The sequence below is a fragment of the Mus caroli genome, chromosome 19 (assembly GCF_900094665.2).
Source record: "Mus caroli chromosome 19, CAROLI_EIJ_v1.1, whole genome shotgun sequence".
NCBI classification, from domain to species: Eukaryota; Metazoa; Chordata; class Mammalia; order Rodentia; family Muridae; genus Mus; species Mus caroli.
The window spans coordinates 22,682,497-22,700,184 of NC_034588.1; the positions used below are offsets into that span (position 1 = coordinate 22,682,497).

At 46.1% G+C, this 17,688-nt stretch overlaps 1 protein-coding gene across 1 annotated transcript in view; it reads left to right on the forward strand.

Annotated features, from left to right (window-relative positions):
* Window positions 1-17,688, forward strand: part of Dmrt1 (doublesex and mab-3 related transcription factor 1) — a 100,139-nt gene that overhangs the window by 47,551 nt on the left and 34,900 nt on the right. The window contains exon 4 of the mRNA XM_021152024.2: window positions 6,109-6,253. Within this exon, the coding sequence (XP_021007683.1) occupies window positions 6,109-6,253 (145 nt within the window). The remainder of the gene's footprint in view (window positions 1-6,108; window positions 6,254-17,688) is intronic.

Consider the following 17,688-nt stretch of genomic DNA (forward strand, 5'->3'; position numbering starts at 1 on the left):
TGTGTGTGTGTGTGTGTGTGTGTGTGTACAATGTAGAGTTTTGAATATTGAGTTGTTTTTTGAGCTTTAAATATATTGAAATGCAGCTAGGTGGTGATGGTGCACACCTTTAATCCCAGCACTCGGGAGGCAGAGGCAGGTGGACCTCTGTGAGTTAGAGGCCATCCTGACCTACAGAGTGAGTTCCAGAACAGCTAAGGCTACACAGGGAAACTCTTGTCTTGAAAAACAAGAACAAACAAACAAAATACTGATGTGTAGAGACATCTCATAGTGGAACTTTTCAACCATCCAGCAAAATATGTATATATGTAGATGATTTTTAAAAGTATATGATAGGAAAGCATGTTTACCTTGATTCCGTACAGGGTCTTTGAATGTGGTCCACCATGAATGAATACCACTTCATGTCCCGTATTTTGGGGGCCAGCCACACAGCCTTGTCAGGTCTTCTTAGCCCCACTTGAGTGTGGAAACTGAGGCCCGGGGAGAGAAACTCACTCAACATTCTCACACTGCTGGTTAGTGGGTAGCGGGAATGTGAACATGCTTTGCCTGCAGTGGAGGGCTCTTCCTTCCCAGAATGCCTCTGTTGCCTTTGTAGGGCACAGCACAGTTCCTAGTCTTTGTATTGAGCCTGACAATTGTAGTTACACTTAAACATGCTGCTTCTCAGACATGTTTCTCCCATGTGCGTGTGAGTGTGCAACACATAGACACACACACACACACACACACACACACACACACACACACACACACACACACGCTCTTGCGTGCGCTCCCGTTCTGAGCTGATGTAACCTGTCCCCATGATGGTCTAGGAGGGGGGTGGGCTTCTTCACATCACTCATGGGCTTGGGGTGTGTCCACCAGCAGTCACCAGTCTGCACTGGAATCTTTATAAAGCATTTTGCAAGGGGACAGCGTGTGAGCCAGCGCCTTTGTGTCCACTCGGAAGGTGGCCCTAGACAACCTCACCTTGCTCTGCAGGCAGTCTGTCATATTCAGTTCTCATAAGATAGCCTTCACACTGCTGATTTATGCTAAAAGTATCCTAATGTTTCTGACAGCTCATGTGTGACATGAATATAATCCATATTTCTTAAAGCAGCTAATCCAAGTGCCTTATGTCCCGATACTGCTGATAGGGCTATATCTCTTGGTATCTGCCATGGGGATTCTGATGGTAACATATTGTTTCTGGGTCACTAGCTTTGTCTAAAACAGTAGGTTGGGACAGAGTAGCAAAGGTTAATTAAGTTTGTCCATCATGTTGGGAACACATATAGATGACTCTGATGTGCCTTGCTTTAAAATCAAAGTCCCTGAACATGCGGTTGCTGGCAGTCTTTCTCCTCATTTTCAAAGTATCCGAAATGAAGTTTCTTAACTTGTGGCAGAGGCAAAGCAATGAAAAGAGCTGGGTTTGTTGAGTGGTGGTGGCAGCAGATAGATCTTTAAATAAGCAGGTATTGCCATTGATGATTAGCAAGGTGTCTTGGCTCAGTGGAAGAGATCAGGCGCTCCTGGGCGGCTCACATCCAGCCCTGCCTTCTTTCCTTGGTGCCTCTGAGCAGAACCAAGCTATTTGACTGCTAGCAGTGGCTCCATGTGTTCATGGTTGTTAAATTCTGAAGACCCAGTGAGGTATCAGGACAAGTCTTTTGTATCTTTCAACAAAGACTTTCTTGCGCCGAAGTTTTCTTACTCCTGTAGTCAGTATAACTAGTATTTTATCAGGATATTAACATTAAGGGAACCCTGCCAGCCCTCCGCCACAAGTCTAGAGGGTTGCTGTACAGTGCCATCAGACATTCAGTGTGTTAGCAGAGTAGAAAGGCCAATGTATAGATAATTTTTAGGTAGTTTTAAGGCTGTAAATTTATATAAGTTTGGCATGTCTTTTCTTCCAGCTGTTTTACTGGTGTTTGTACATGTTGGATTTTATGTAACTGGTGTGGGCATTTATTTTATGCCTGGCTATGTAAGTTTGGTTGAAAAGTTAGGATGGGACTTCTATTATTTATTTATTGAATGATTGATTGTACTTATGTCTGTGTGTGTGAGTGAGTGAGTGAATGAATGAGTGAATGAATGTGTGGTTTGTGCCCATGTGTGTCATGTGCACAAGTCTGTTGACCAGAGGATGCCGTTGGGTGTCCTGTTCAGTCACACCCTGCTGTATTCACTTGAGGTAAGGTCTCATTTAATCTGGAGGTAGGCTTTTGTACAAGTCCCACTTTCCCCATTTCCCTGCCAGGACTGGGGTTACTATAGTAAGTGTGTTGGTAACTACTCCTGGCAGGTTGTTTCTGTGGGTGCTGGGGATTTAAATGCAGCTCCTAGTGTTTGCACAGCACGAGAATCTCCCTAGTGAGCTATCTCAGTGCCAGAATTTCAGATTGTGAATCAGACTATACACGAGGTTCTCTCTGAGTCCACATGATTCTTTGTAGACTTCGCAAAGATGATAAAGACCCAAGCTAGTCCTACACTAGACATCATTCCGGACCACCAGCCCTCTCTCTTTAAAGAGCCCCCTCGAATATACCAAGATCTTTCAGGCTCCAGGAAAAGAGAACACTTTGAATTCTACCTGGCAGTTTCTCTCCAGGGACCTGTTTTTGAAGGTAATTGTTATATCTGGTTAACAACACTGGTGTCTTAGGTGCTCGAGTCTGAGAGCCACAGTAGGAAAATGAGCTTCCATGTGTATTTATGCACACGGACACTCACAGAAAGCTGCTCCACCGCAGAGCTCCTAGACCCATCGTGTGCACGCTCTGCTCACTCTGATTTTATGTTTGCTTTTTCATTGGTTTTGTTGATCGTGGAACTTCTGGACTCAAAGGGATTCTCCTGTTGCAGACCAGTTCTGTACGTTAGGAGACAGTCTTAAGAAAGGTCAGGGCACCAGAACAGAGAGTGACGACACTGAGCGGCGTGGCTGAAAATGTGCACTTGGGGGTTTTTTGTTCGTTTGTTTTAGATAAGCAATAGCCACAGATGAGTGGCTTTTATGGTGAAGACAAGCACAGTGAACCACTTAGAAGCAGATAAGATCCCGAAGTCCCATGGGTGTGTGTGTGTGTGTGTGTGTGTGTGTGTCTTCCTTTGGCTTAGGAGTCACTGGATTTGGAGACCCAGAGAGAGGCTTTCTGTCCTGGAACTCACTTTGTAGACCAGGCTGGCCTCGAACTCAGAAATCCGCCTGCCTCTGCCTCCCGAGTGCTAGGATTAAAGACGTGCGCCACCACGCCCGGCTGGTTCTGTGTTTGCACATGATGTGCTAGTGCATCCTATATCTTTCCCTTTTTGACTTTGCTGAGATGATTAAACCCCTTTTTACATTCATCCAGGAAGAGCCCTGTCTACAGGAGTTCCCTTGGTTTTACACGCACCTTTCTACTGCTGTTGCTTTGGAAGTTACAGTTGAAGACAGCTGAGATGTATTGGTTCTTAAATTACTGGCGTTCTGCCAATCGCCTTTCTTTCCCCTTCTCTCTTCTTCTTCTCCATCCTGCTCTCAGGAGAGGAACATCCAACCCATGTTTGGATAAAGATAAACAACTCGCACTTTCTTCAGCATCTTCAGTGTGGTCCTCCTGGTAGGCGCCCTCTCCACAGTGTCCTTCACAGGCTTGCCAGCCACCACGTGCTAATGATAATAGCAGATATAATTCATTGGAATCTTGGATTTTCAGGCTTTGCGTGGCTTATTTGTGTAATATAAAGGAACAACAATAAGGAAAAGCTCAAAAGAAACAAGTTAGCACTGTATAACAGTGTGTGTGTGTAGTAAGTAATGTCACCCATTAACATAACTGAACAAGTTCCCCATTTGCCACTGTGGTTGCCTTTCGCCCAGAGGTGAGGGAAGGGCCTTCAGGCTACTACATTAGTTTGGAACAGATTTCCCAACCTTGGCACAGTTGCTGTGTTGAGGTCTATTACTTGATTGTCAGGGGCACTGCCATGGGTCTTGTGGGACTATCTCTAAATGCCGGTAGCAAGCCTCTTTGCTCCCAGATGTGACAATTAAACATGTTTCCAGATATCAAATCTCCCCCCCCTGCCCCCCAGGGACAAGGCTGCCCCCAATTGAAAACTAGTAATTTAAGATCAAATACATTTCAAAGGCTCCATTATCCACCCATCTTGTCTAAGCCCAGAGTAGCAGGATTGTGTTACGTACCTATCATCTGTCTGTCTGTCTGTCGAAAGTTAGAAGTGAGCAGGAAGTGACTTGGAGTTATTCCCAGGCCTTCTCAGGTGAACATCAACTCGGTTTAAACTTTGTGCTTCAGAGGGCTCTGTATTCTTAGAAACACAAATCCTTCCTCCCGTGCATGCTTGTGAGCACAAGATTATTTGTGTCAGTCTTACATTTTGGGGGGTGGGGGGAGTTTAACCTCTAATGGCTGAGCCATCTCCTCAGCTCTTATGGGTTATTCTTTGAGTTGGATGTAGCTGGCATGGCTGATGACCTCAGTAAGTTCACAGTTTAATGACCTCAAATGGAGTTTGCTCTTTTGCATTCTTTTTTCCCCCTTTGGCTGGAAGTCTTCTGGGAGTTGTGGTCTCAAGGACGTTTTGGGGAAACAGTTGAATACAAATAAATCAATTTCAAGTGTGAAGTAATCACAGTTATTGATGCGTTCAGGGAAGAGAAAGGATTAAACAGGAGATGATAAACATACATGTGTGTTGAAACAGCGCTTGTTTTCAGTGAGCTGTGTGAGAGAATGCCATTTGTCTGCATAGCTTTTGGAGTAGCGTACATTCTGGGATGGCAGCAGTTGACCAATCCACTGGTCAGACTCAACCTTTTGAAAGTTTTTTTTTTTTTTTTTTTTTTTTTTTTTTTTTACTACATGGGATCTTGTTCTTCTCTGGTATATGGATACATATTGGTAATTTTAGAGTATGAGTGAGTCATGGTGACATGTTAGAATTGCCCAGCAAGCTTTAGAAAGACCCAGGGTTTGGACTATCCCAGACCAATTGAACCAGATCTTCTGGGGACGGGGGCGGGGGGGGGGGAGTCCAAGGCATCAGCTCCTTCCTTTATTCCAGTGAGAGTCAAGATTGAGAGCCAGTCCACATATTTATAAATAAAGTTTTGTTGGGACACAGTCATGCCCATTCATTTGTTGTTGCCTAAAGATACCCCCAGAAAGTCCTGAACTATTTACTACTGGACCATCTATAGTACCATGCTTGTTGACTCTTGCTGTGACATTATAGTGAATATTCATTAACTATTTTAATATTTGTACGGCAAAAGAAAAATGTGTGCAGAGCTTGCGGGCTCAAGTCCCAATACTTTGTACACAGGGAATATTGAAAACCACTTTGTTTGAAGAGCAGACTTGTAGATACCAGCAGACCTTAGGGAGATGTGACTAACTCAGAACTCAGAGCAAGGGGCCCACTTTTTACATGGGCATCTGTGCTTGAAGCTGGCCCCTCAGTTACTCCACTGCTCGCCTTTCAGACTGAGTAACTGGCTCCTGTGACGTCTCCAGCTTTAGTTTGAAGGGTGTTGGAGTTCTTCACTGCTGAAGCCCTTACAGAGTCAGGAAAACAGTCTCAGGCAGGCTGAAGATGTGGCTCAGTGGGTAAAGTGTTTGCCTTGCAAGCATAAGGATCAGAGTTCAGATGCACAGCGTCTCCATAAATGTGGGGTGGGCCTGAGAACCCACCTGCTGTCCTCAGGATCTGTGGAGCAAGCTGGCCAGTCGGAGTAGCTGAATTGGTGAACTCTGGGCTTAAGCGAGAGACACTGCCTCAGTATATAAGATGTGCTGAATTAGAAGTTTGGAGTTTGTGGCAGAGCAAAGCACCTTGTGGGGCACAGGAAGGAAAGACAGACAGACAGACAGACAGACAGACAGACAGACACTGGGAAGGTCAAAGACCAAGTATTCTCTAAAGTCTGCCCCTCTGTCAGCAGCCTGCTTCCTCCAGTTAGGCTGCATCTCCTAACATGTCTAGCATTTCTCAAGTTAGTACCATGGGGACCAGGCCTTGGACCCATGATCCTCTAGGGGACGTTTCGTATTCAAACTATAACAAAGGTGTCTTTTAATTTTTCGTAAACAGATGAAGACCTCAGAGAGCCGCCACCCAGTGAGCTCCCAGTACCGGATGCACTCATACTACGGGCCTCCCTCCTACCTGGGCCAGAGCATGTCCCAGATCTTTACCTTCGAGGAAGGCCCCTCCTACTCAGAAGCCAAAGCCAGTGGTAAGTTCTTTCTGTGGTGGGAGTCTGGGTTGGGATGGTACCCAGTGGGGAGCTGTGGTTTTCAGTGCTTGGCTCACACGAGCTTTGGGGGATTGTTTCCTTAATTCTTTGAGACTGTCCTACAACTCTTTCTAGACATTCCACCTTCTTATCTACCCAATCTTTCCCTCCCTCTTACCCCCTCCACCTCTGACTCTTAAACTCTTCTTGACCCTCGAGGAGAAGGGAAGTGACATGAATGTCACATTGAGCACTCTAAACTCTCTTAACTCTTTTCACGGTGACCCGTTGGGGCTCTCTGTAGTAACTACCATCTATTGCAAAAAGAAGCTTGCCTGATGAGGGGGGAGAGGTTTGCAGCCCAGCAGTAAGTCATTAGGAGTAGTTTTAGTACTGTTTTTATTTAATAGAATAAAGAGCAGTAGGTTGTCCTCTAGGGCCTATCTAGCCCTAGGTTCTTGACCTTGTTGACAGTGTCAGGTATGGTACTATTTTGTGGTCTGCATCTTAAATCCAATCAGAAATTGATTGGTTACTCCCTTAATACCTGTGCCACTATTGCACTAATTGGGACTCTCTTACTAGGCAGGTTATTAATGTAGTTCCCCATAGCTATAGGGAATCACTATATGTGGTTCCCTGTAGACCCCTATAGGGTCTATAGCCGGATGAAAGTGATTCATTTTCTCCTTGTATCCTGTGTAGAAAACAAATGAATGTCCTGTAAAGAATTCAACTTCGAATTGGTTTTTCTTTGTTTTATTCTTTTTATAGATTCATTCCGTTCTTTTAAAGTATCTTTTTGCTTGTTTAGTTTTAAGATTGTGTTTTAATTACCACATTTCTTCCTTCTCATCCCTCCCTGCAGGCCCTCCTGCATACTCTTTTTACCCCCCTCTCTTCTTTAAATTCATGGCTTCTTTCTCAGCATTGTTACATTTATGTATTTGCTCAGGGGGAAGGAGGGGAACTCCTTCATCATGGGAGTGGGGAGGGAGGCAGGCAAAGTAACAAATGGATAACTAACTGAAAAAGCCACAAGGAGGGCTGGAGAGATGGCTTAGCAGCTAGGAGTGCTGACTGCTCTTCCAGAGGTTGAGTTCAAATCCCCAGCAACCACATGGTGGCTTACCACCATCTGTAGTGGGATCCGATGCCCTCTTCTGGTGTGTCTGAAGAGAGCAACAGTGTATTCACATACATACAGTGAGTAAATAAATCTTAAAAAAAAAAAGAAAGAAAAAGCCACAAAGAATCATACTATAAACTATTACCTTAAAAAAGCCCTATGTAATTCAGTGTATAACAACACACATGTATTGTCAATAAGTTTTTCTCATCTGAGCCAGTGTCGTGCTCCCCAGGAGCCAAAACCACCTAACGAAAACCCCAATGTCAGATACGAAATTCGAAGTTGTTTTATTCTCAACGCCGTTCTTCTCCTTTCTGAATACTTGTGATAAGAGTAGACTTCTGTTCCTAAACATGCTATTTTTTTTCTTTTTGTTTTTAACTAAGAAAAATTCTTGTGCATGTTTTGCCGACAAGTATAGATATGCACCACCCGTGTGCGTTTTGTCTTTCACTGTTGCAGTAATTTATTTGCACCTCATATAATCGTGAGGCATCCGAAACTGTACGGTGGGGGGTGTTGTGTATGTCACGTCATTCTAAGTCACACTTAACTGCCTGAAGAGGAACCTCTCTCTATGAAGTGGTCATGCGCAGTCTCCCTTTCCTGAGCTCCTGGTAACCACTAGCTTGCTTTCTGCCTGCAGACGGTCCCGTGCAGATGCAGTAGGCGACACATGGTGGTTTGTGTCTGGTTCTTTCTCTTAACCTCTTGTTCCCATGGCTCATTCACACTTTAGCATGAATCAGGACTTTGTTCATGTTTATGGCCGAGTAGTATTCTGTGGCTTGAACGTATTGTATTTTGTTCATTCGTCTTTTGATGGACCTTTAGATTACTGCCATCCTTTGAATCTTGTGAATGGATAGTGCTGGCAAAATACTCAAGACAAAGCCTATTTGGTTACCTGTTCTGTGTTCTTCTGGACACATACCTAGAGGTATAGACTAGTCAGCTTTCGTTACTATAACAAAATGACTGAATCTAGTAGCCTCCAAAGAGTGAGAGTTTATTTTGACTCATGGTTCTTGAGACTCACAGTTTTGGAGTAGCCCATTGCTTTGGGTTTCTGGTGGTCGGGGCCACAGGGCAAAAGTACACAGTGGAGTAAAACTGCCGACCTCATCAGCCAGGTGACAGATGTCCTCATCAGCCAGGTGACAGGTGCAACAGGAGGAGGCTAGGGTCCCACTTCCTTCTTCAAGGGTATGTTTCAGTGACCCAAGTGCCTCCCACTGGGAGCTGAACCTAAGGTCTGGCACATACTAGGCTAGGAGTGTACTGAGATGTACCCCCCACCCCCACCCTTGTTATATCTGTCTTGCTAGGAGGTTTTGACAGGTGGCCAAGGCTGGCCTTGTGTAGTTTGAATATGCTTGGCCCAGAGTGGCACTATTACGTGGCCTTGTTGGAGTAGATGTGGCCTCGTTGGAGGAAGTGTATCATTGTGGTGGTGGGCTTGGTGACCCTCCCCCTAACCACGTGGAAGCCAGTCTCCTCCTGTGTTTGCCTTTGGAACAAGATATAGAACTCTCAGCTCCTTCAGCACCATGCCTGCCAGGATGCTGCCATGCTTCCTCCTTGAGGATAATGGATTGAACCTCTAACTCTGTAAGCCAGCCCTAATTAAATGTCGTCCCTTATAAGAGTTGCCTTGGTCATGGTGTCTCCTCACAGCAATGAAATCCTGATGAAGGCAGGCTTCGAACCCAACAGCAATGAAACCCCAATGAAGGCAGGCTTCGAACCCAGCGAGTAGTCCAGCCAGGCTTTGAACATGCCATCTTCTTGTCTCCTTAGATTACAGAGCTGTGGTGCAAGGCTCTGCAACCTTCTTCAGGTTCTGCCACATCAGAGGAGACCCGGCCTTTTAGTGTAGGTCCATCCTAACCATCCAGAGTAGAATTCCTAGGTCCTGTGGGAGTTTTCTATTTAATTTTGGGGGGCACATAAACCTGGACTCATAGCGACTACCCCATCTTACATTCCCACCAGTATATGAAGGCTCCCATTTCCTCGTATCCTAACCAACACTAACTTGTTCTCCAATTTTCTCAATTATGGCTCTCACAATTCATCTTTATTCTACTATAAAAGTATCGAGTCAAAGAAGATTAGAGACTTCAAGTCAATACAGTGAAGGTCCTCACCTACGTGTTGTTCGGAAATCAGTGGTTTGCCCGTGTGGAAGGCTGGTGTGCAGAGAGCATGGCCAGGTCATAGCAACGCATGGAGGGTGTTGGGAAGCGGCTGTGCGTGGGAACATTCAGGACGCGATAACCCACGTAGGAAGGGATGACACAGAGGTGCCCAGCAATGCCTCTGTCTAACTAGGTGTACGTGTGGCTATAGGTGGGAAGTAGTTAGTTTCGGGTAGTCTTAAAGGTTCGTATATCTAGAAATGAGCTCAACCTGGGCTGTAGGAGGATTTCTGGCCATTAGGTAAAACAAACAAACAAACAAACACACACGCAAACAAACAAACCCCCCCCCCCACAGTGTCCCTAGGAGCTTGAGAAAGCTTTTCCCTGTCTGTCAAAAGGAGTCATTTTCCTAGCCTGGCAGAAGGGACATGTGGCTACCTGTGGCTTCTATCAGCATATCAGAGCCCACTGGATGCCAGGCTCACAAAGTATCCTGTATCCATTTCAAAGCCAGGCTAGCCCTACTCACCTCCTCCCATACCCTAAACTCTCTTCAGCTCATACTTTATGACCCAGCCATTCTCTCTCTCTCCCCCTCCCCTCCCCACTTCTCCCATTTTCTTGCTAGGCTCTCTTCTATCTCTCTTCTATCTTCTGCTGTCTTGCTCACTCCATCCTCTCTTCTGTCTTCTGCTGTCTTGCTGTCTCCATCCTTCGCTTTCCCTCCCTTACCATGTCTAGCCTGCTCCTCTGTCTCTCTGCTCTCATATCTATAATAAAATCACGGAGTGGTCCTGTCTGCATTTTCTTTACTGTGCTCCCTCACGTACAGGTAGTGTCTGTGAAGAGGCACGTTTTCCACGTGTCGCTTTCTTAAGTAAAAGTTCCTAGATGGCAGATTAGCACCTGCAGTGAGGTTTAGGTCACCTGGGGAAGACAAACACACTTAGAAGGTTTTGGTCTGCTTCTCTGATGGTGTCCCAGGCTGTTGTGCATTCCCTGACACTGGGTGTCTGTCCTCCACACTGCCAGACTGCCGGCAGAATGGCTGTGCAGTCACCTGTGTCGTGCTTAGTGTTCTGTGGTGGAGTTGCCCTTTGTCTCTGGGTGGCCCAGGTGGGAGTGCAGAGGTTATGCCTCCCTTTGGAAGCACCATTGGATGTCTGTCATGGGTGCCTCGCAGAGGGACTGACCTATGGTAAGTGGCTGTGGAGTGGTTGAAGAGTCTGCTTAGTTAAAATGGGCCTGTGGATCGGCCACTCTATAACCTGGATTACAGTAGTCCGTTCCCGGGGTCTGGCCTCCTCCTGCTGTGGAGGGTGAGGTCACATGGATGTTGGGAGGTTTTGGCAATGTCCAGTGTGAAGAAGCTCAAGTCTGCTATAGATGGTGTGGGTGAGTGCTCTGAGAGGCTGCGTGGGATGCGGTGAGGTTCTGATGGGGTCCAGTGTCATTACCCCCCCACCCCACCCCCCGAGTGTTAGTGCTGCTGTTGCCAGCAGTTCTTGCTGTAGAGGAAAATGTTACCGCACCGTGTCAGTCTGTCTGAGTCCTACAGAAACTGGGCCCAAGACATTAATTAAGGACTGGTTTTGTCCAGTGCTCTCTGCCCTGAGCTGTGGGACCCAGACTGTAGGAGAAAACGCTGGCTCTTGTCTCTTCTTGACTTGAGAAAGTGGTGAATGGTACTCAGAAAGCAGAGGCAGGCAGATTTCTGATATTAGGGCCAGCCTGGTCTACAGAGTGTGTTCCAAGATAGCCAAGGGCTACATAGGGAAGCCCTGTCTCAGAAAACCAAAGTAGACAGGAAGGGAGAAGCAGAGAGGGAGAGAGGGAAGGAAAAGAGAGGGAGGGAAGAAGGAGGGAGGGAAGAGGAGGCAAGCAGGCAGGCAGTGTTTCATGCAGTGTTTAGAAAATGTCAGCCTTAATTTAAACTTGGAGCTCTCAGAAGAGGCTTGTTTGCCACATTTCAAAGAACAGCTCTTTTATGGTCAACTCTTGCTTTGAAGAGAGGTGACAGGAGCATTCCGTGGAGCAAGTGGGGAGAGCTAGTTTGGATTCTCAGCTCTGGCCCAGCAGCCAGTGCAGTGCTCATATGGTATCTTGGAAATCCGGTCCCATCGGCTGGGAAGTGGAAGTCAGTTTCATCAGCGGACCTGTTTTCCCATAGGGATCCATCAAGAGCTCTGAAAAACATGGGACAGTACTGTCCACCCTGACTTCCCTGTCACATTCCTGTTAGCTAAAGGCCACTACCCTGCCTTTACCCCTTTTCTGTATCTGCAGGTGCTGAGCAGTGGGCTGTGCAAACTGAAGTATTGCTTTCATATGGGAGGGCTTAGCTTTAGCCCAACAGGGGTCCTGGTGGAACTGAGGATATGCAGGGTCTGGATATGATGGATTGGGGATTTCAAAATTAGTTAGACATTGTCATGAGTGAGGAGGATAATGTCCATATTTTGAAGCACTTAAAATGGTAGACATTTTTAATTTGGGAATAAAATACATGGGCATTTCTCAGTGAGTAAAAACTAGGGCAAGAGGAAGAGGCCATAGGGGGGATTAGCAACTCCCAGAGACTATAGAGAACAGTATAGACTTGTTGGTGTGCTCTGGAGGACAGGCAGGGCTGTTGGGCTGTTTTCACTCCGGCCCTTTTTCTTTCTCCATGAAACGCAGACCATGCGAAGGCAATCTGGACAAGATTGAGAGCTGTTCGCCCCCAGCATATCTTCCTTGTAAAATGCGGATGTTTAACAAAGCCACCACCAGGCTGTCATCTGGTAATGGCCGGTGCTTCTCAGGGACCTGCCTCTCAGAGGTCAGACTCTGTCCTGTAAGGCGTGGGATCAGTCATCTTGACACAGCAGGCATTACCAGGGTGTTTTCTCGTGAAGGGGGTGCGGGTGGGCGTCCAGGACGCTTTTTGTTCTCCTGAATGAACAGGAAGCCCACTCTCAGATGATTTGAACTCGTGTCTCACCAAGTCAAGGTGCTCAGTGAGATGCTCAGGTCCCTGTAGGTAGGGTGTATGGATGCCAGCCAGGCTGCACATCTTGCCTTTGGGAAACTTAACTTTCTGTACTTAATTCTTTTCATGAGCCTGGCTTTTGATTAAGAATGCAGCTCTGTAGGAGACTCGGAGGAGGCTATACCGATATCCCCACTGCCAGAGTAGAGTTGCCAGGATTCTGTGACTCTCTCCAGGCTTTGCCCCTAGTGTTTAAAAGCAAGGACCAGTGGACCCGTGTCCACTCTTCACCATGGAAACCACTCTCACCATGGAAACACTTTTCTCTGGCCGTTCTCTGGTTTTCCTTCCCATCTCTTCTTGCTCTTGAGTTTCCCTTACAAACGCCTGTCACTTCTGCAATGTCTGCAGGACAGTGTTCTGTGCAACTTATTGGTGCAGCAGCTTACTGGTGTAACTTGGTTATTATTATTATTCCCACTGTGTGGCAGATGAGGGCACCAAGGCATAGACACAGAGACAGTGGCTGAGAGGCAGGGAAGAAAAGAGGTTCTGGTTTCCACATGGCAGGTGTGGGAGCTGGGGCATTGGAAAGGACATAGACTTTCGGAAGCCTTCCTTGTCCAGATGGCCTGACATGTCTGTGTTTGAAATATGTTCAGAGAGCTGGTGGCTGGGGTGGGAGAGAACCTAGGCGTGCCCACAGTAGTGTTTCTGTTGCTGTTGTGGTAGAATGTCAAACCACAGTCGCATAGCACAGGTCTCTTTCAGGGGGTGCCACGTCTAGAGGGTCCCCTCTGTCACCTCGCAGAACAAATCTTTAGTAACAGCCTGGAACCTGCCAGTAGGTCACGGGAGGGCATTTCTCTTGACACACACACTGTAAGGCCACTTAGTTTTGTGGTTCTGTTTGAATTTCCTTCTTATTTAACAGGAGAGGGTTGAGTACAGTTCACATTTGATGAGGGCAGGAATTGGAAGATTAGGTACCTAGTGACTATCATAGAAATAGTAAATAATTAGAAATAGAAACACCACAATCTACTTCTTAAGTGTCCTTTGATCCTAAGCTTAGAAGTAGCCAGTTTACTATTCTATATGATACTACTACTTATTATTTATTTTTAACTGAGCAAAAGTACTTCAGTATTATCCAGGTAAGAGTTATTTATTACCCTCATTTTTCATGTGCATGAATGCCTGTATGTGCATGCGAATTCATGGTGTATGTGGACAGCGAATGGTACTTTCACCATGCGGGTCCCCAAAATAGGACTCAGCAAATGTCTTCACGCACGGAGCCATCTCACTGGCCCTCCCAGATAATTTTTTCAAAAGATAACCATTTTCAGTGGCCTTTGGTGGCTCAAATGGAAATACCTGTCCTGCATCTTCAAGTCTCTCTTGGACGCTTTCCGTTTGGGGGACAGCACCCATCCAGTGTTTCCAAAGCCCTGAAGCTCCAGCCTTGGGCTCCCTGGAATGTGGCTGTAGCCGCTCAAGTTCGAGCAGCCAGATGTTCGCTTCCCCATTCGGGGCTGATTTGAAGCTGCGCGTTGTCCAGCCTAGAGAGGAGTCACTCAGGAGTTTATTCTCCCTGCCCGGCTCTTTGGAGGCACGGCCCAGGCCAAGTACAACTTGAATAACCTTCAGGAAAGCTGTGCTGTCCTTCTGTCGGCTGCTGTCTTTGAAAATTGCCTGCAGAGTTAGTGAGCAGGAACAGTTAAGATTTACAAACAATGATGAAGCTTGTCATGCATCTTTCACCATCCATCACCCGAGTGCCGTGCCTGGGCGGTGAAGTGTTCTTCATAAAAACCAGCTCACTGTGAAATACACCTCGCTGCAATGTTTACGGCTCCGAAGCTCGTCGGCGGCCCTTTATAGTAAATCCAGATTGCGATGTGACATTACAGTATATCACTGCCCGGCGCAGTGGGGTTTACACTGGCAATGAGCGCAGTGCACACCAGATGAGGTGTCCAAACTGAGTTATGTTGGAATTTGGCTGTTATATGGGGATAGCTTTTGTTTTTTCCGAACACTGAAAGTTAGCTTTAAATGTATTTATATTTATATATAGGCATATACTTCCCATCCTGCACATATACACAGGGTATACAATATGGGCCGAGGTCAGCTTCCAAATGTAAAAGAACAGTGACCGGATTTTATGTACCTTCCAAACCGTTGTTCACTGAACTTGGTGTATAGATGGAATCTTCGTAGGGGAACTAGGGCCGATTCACTGAAGAAATCAGTTTGATCTTTCTGTGTGTGGAATGATCACGTTTACTGTCTTCTCAAATGCAAACAAGGGTCTGTTGTCTCTGGGGACTGTTAATGTCCAGTGTAATGTCCCCTTTAGTATGAGGGCTGGAAGAAGATCCCATGGGCCGATTCCTAGTTGATGAACATTGTGCTTATTCATACCTGGAGATGTCTCTGAAGTCGTTCGTTTATATTACTTTTTTTTTTTTAAGTGGGTATCAAAATCCCAGTGCTGCTTCCGTTATCTTGAGAGATGATGCCTCCAAATAAGAGATTTATGTTGTTTTAGTGTAAACCTGTGAAATAAAATACAGACTGAATTTATCGAGTGATCAGGTTTATTTACATTCACCCTAAAGGCGTCAATATTAAAAATGAGCTTCGTAAAAAATAATAATCAGAGATAACAGCAGCCCCTGAAGTCCCCTGATCATCTGCTTAACACACATATATTTTTCAAATTCTCTGTTTTGCACAGGAGGATGGTAGAACTCTTGGTGGTCTCTATCTGCTTAGGTAAAGCCTGCTTGGAGTCTGGGTTGAACCTAACTCACCCTTTAAATGAAGAACTTAAGCCAAGCTCTCCTGGCCATACCTGCAGCTTTGGGGGGGGGTTGTAAAGACTATTTGTGAAGTCTTTGTGCAAGCCTGACTAACTAACTGTCCATCTTTCTGAAGAAGCCTCAGGTATACCCCGCTGCACATGATGCTGGTCTCTGGGAGCATAGACGAGCCCACAGCCTGCCCTCAGCTTCTGTGGAGGGAGAGCCTGGCCTTAAATAATGCAGTATCGTTTCTGGCTTAAGACCATTGGGCCTGCAGGTGGGACCACTTCCCATGGATTTAGCTGGGAAATGAACACCCAGTTTGTTTTCCATTTCAGACAGTAGCAAATGTTAACTGTAATCATTGTCTAAGTATTTTTGTTAGACTAAAGAGTATTTGTTGTCTGTAAAATTTAAACTTAACTTGGGACCCCGTGCAAATCTCCCTCTGGCTGCCAGTGGCTTCTGTACTCATTCTTGTCTGAATCACTCCAGGAGAGGCAAACTAAGATGACCTTTGAGGTTGAAACTGGTTTTATCCTTGTAAAGATAGGCTAGGAGGTGATGCTGATGCTGATGCTGATGCTGATGCTGCTTGGGTCAGTTTCCTTACTGGGCCAAAGCTGTTTCAGGATGGTAGTTTATCCTCAAACATCTTATCTGTATGGTTTCTGCTGCTGCTTAGGTAATTCACAGGCTGGACCAGGAAGGTCAAGGGAATCTTGTTTTATCCTTCATCTGTGATGGGTTAGACATGGGTGCAGTGACGAATGAAACCTCAGCCACTCTCATTAGGAGTTACAGCGGAAGCCTGTGCCTCTGCATCTGCTGGTTTGAACAGTGGCTCTGCTGTGGCAGTTCCTCAGCATCTCTTCTGTAATCCTCGGAAAAGTGGCTGCCTCACCTCAGTGATTAGAAAAGTAAATTCAGGTCTGCTGGTGGCGGTGGCAGTGCATGCCTTTAGTCCCAGTACTTGGGAGGCAGAGGCAGGTGGATCTCTGTTGGAGGCCAGCCTGGTCTACAGAGTGAGTTCTAGGACAGCCAGGGGCAGAAACCCTGTCTTGTGGAAAAGGGAGGGAGGGAGGGAGGGAGGGAGGAGAAAAGAAGGAAGGAAGGAAGGAAAGAAGGAAGGAAAGAAAGAAAGAAAGAAAAATAAATTCAGTGAGCACCTACTGTGTGCCTGTATGTAAATTTAGTAAGCACCTACCTGCATGCCTAGCGTGTGTTCTGGATAGAGGTTTCACAAGGGTCTTTGAATGCTAGTAGGTTCTTAGGACATTTCTCCCTTCCTGTGTGCACAGCAGCATTGTCTCTAGGGCTGGGACTAAACATAGCCTGTGCCTGTGGTCCTGCTTGTACTCTAGGCTTCGCCCTGGTCTCCGTGACCTCAGGACTAGGTTTCTTCTCTCGCTAGAGAAGCCTGGGTACCCGATACACTGGGAAGTGTGCCGATGTACTGCCAGGCATGCTTTGATTCTGTTACCTGTGTGGCTTCGAGGGAGCTGCGGCTTGATTTATTAGTTTGTTTATAAGAGCTTTACTGAGATATATTTCACATTCCATAAAGTTCGCCCCTTTTAAGCTATTCAATTCAGTGGTTTTTAATATATTGGCAAAGTTGTGCAACCACCGCCACTATCTAGTTCCAAAACATTCCCACCATTCCAGAAAGAGTTCCCACAGCCATTAGCAGCCACACTCCACTTCCCTCCCTGACCCAGCCCTGTCCATAATCATTTGCCTGGTGTGGACTTCTTTTCCTTTCATTGTTGGGGAAGAAGCTGAAGGCTGCTTGGTGTGTTTGGCGAATGAACTATCCCTAAGCTAAATCCCTGGCCTGGACATTTTATATGAATGGAACATGATAATATTTGGTCTTAGCTTCTGACTTACTTAAGCATGTTTTCAGAGCTCATCTGTAATGTAGCATTTATTGAAGCTTCGTCTGGTTTTATGAGCAAGTAACAACCCAGTCTACAAAAGAATTTTATTAAGTCCCAGATTGCAAACTATTGGAGGACCCAGCAAAACAATTAAGCCAGAATTTTCTGATCACAGATGTGTTTTATCTCAAGTAAGTTCCCAGAACATCTGGGTGTGCGCAGTGAGCAGAGTCGGCTACATAAAATGGGCATGTGGTGTGTATGGGCCATAGGTGATCCAGGTTATATTGTCGGCTGCTCAGGATGCCATAACTAAATACCACAGATGGACGACTTTGGGCCCAGAGTGGTTTCCTCTCTGGAAGCCAGAAGTCCAAGATAACTTGAAGTTCAAGTTGGTTTCTGGTTTGGTCTCTGTCCTTGGGGTGCCGTTGTGTTCTCAGAGAGTCCTCCCCAAAATCTGTGTGTGTGTGTGTGTGTGTGTGTGTG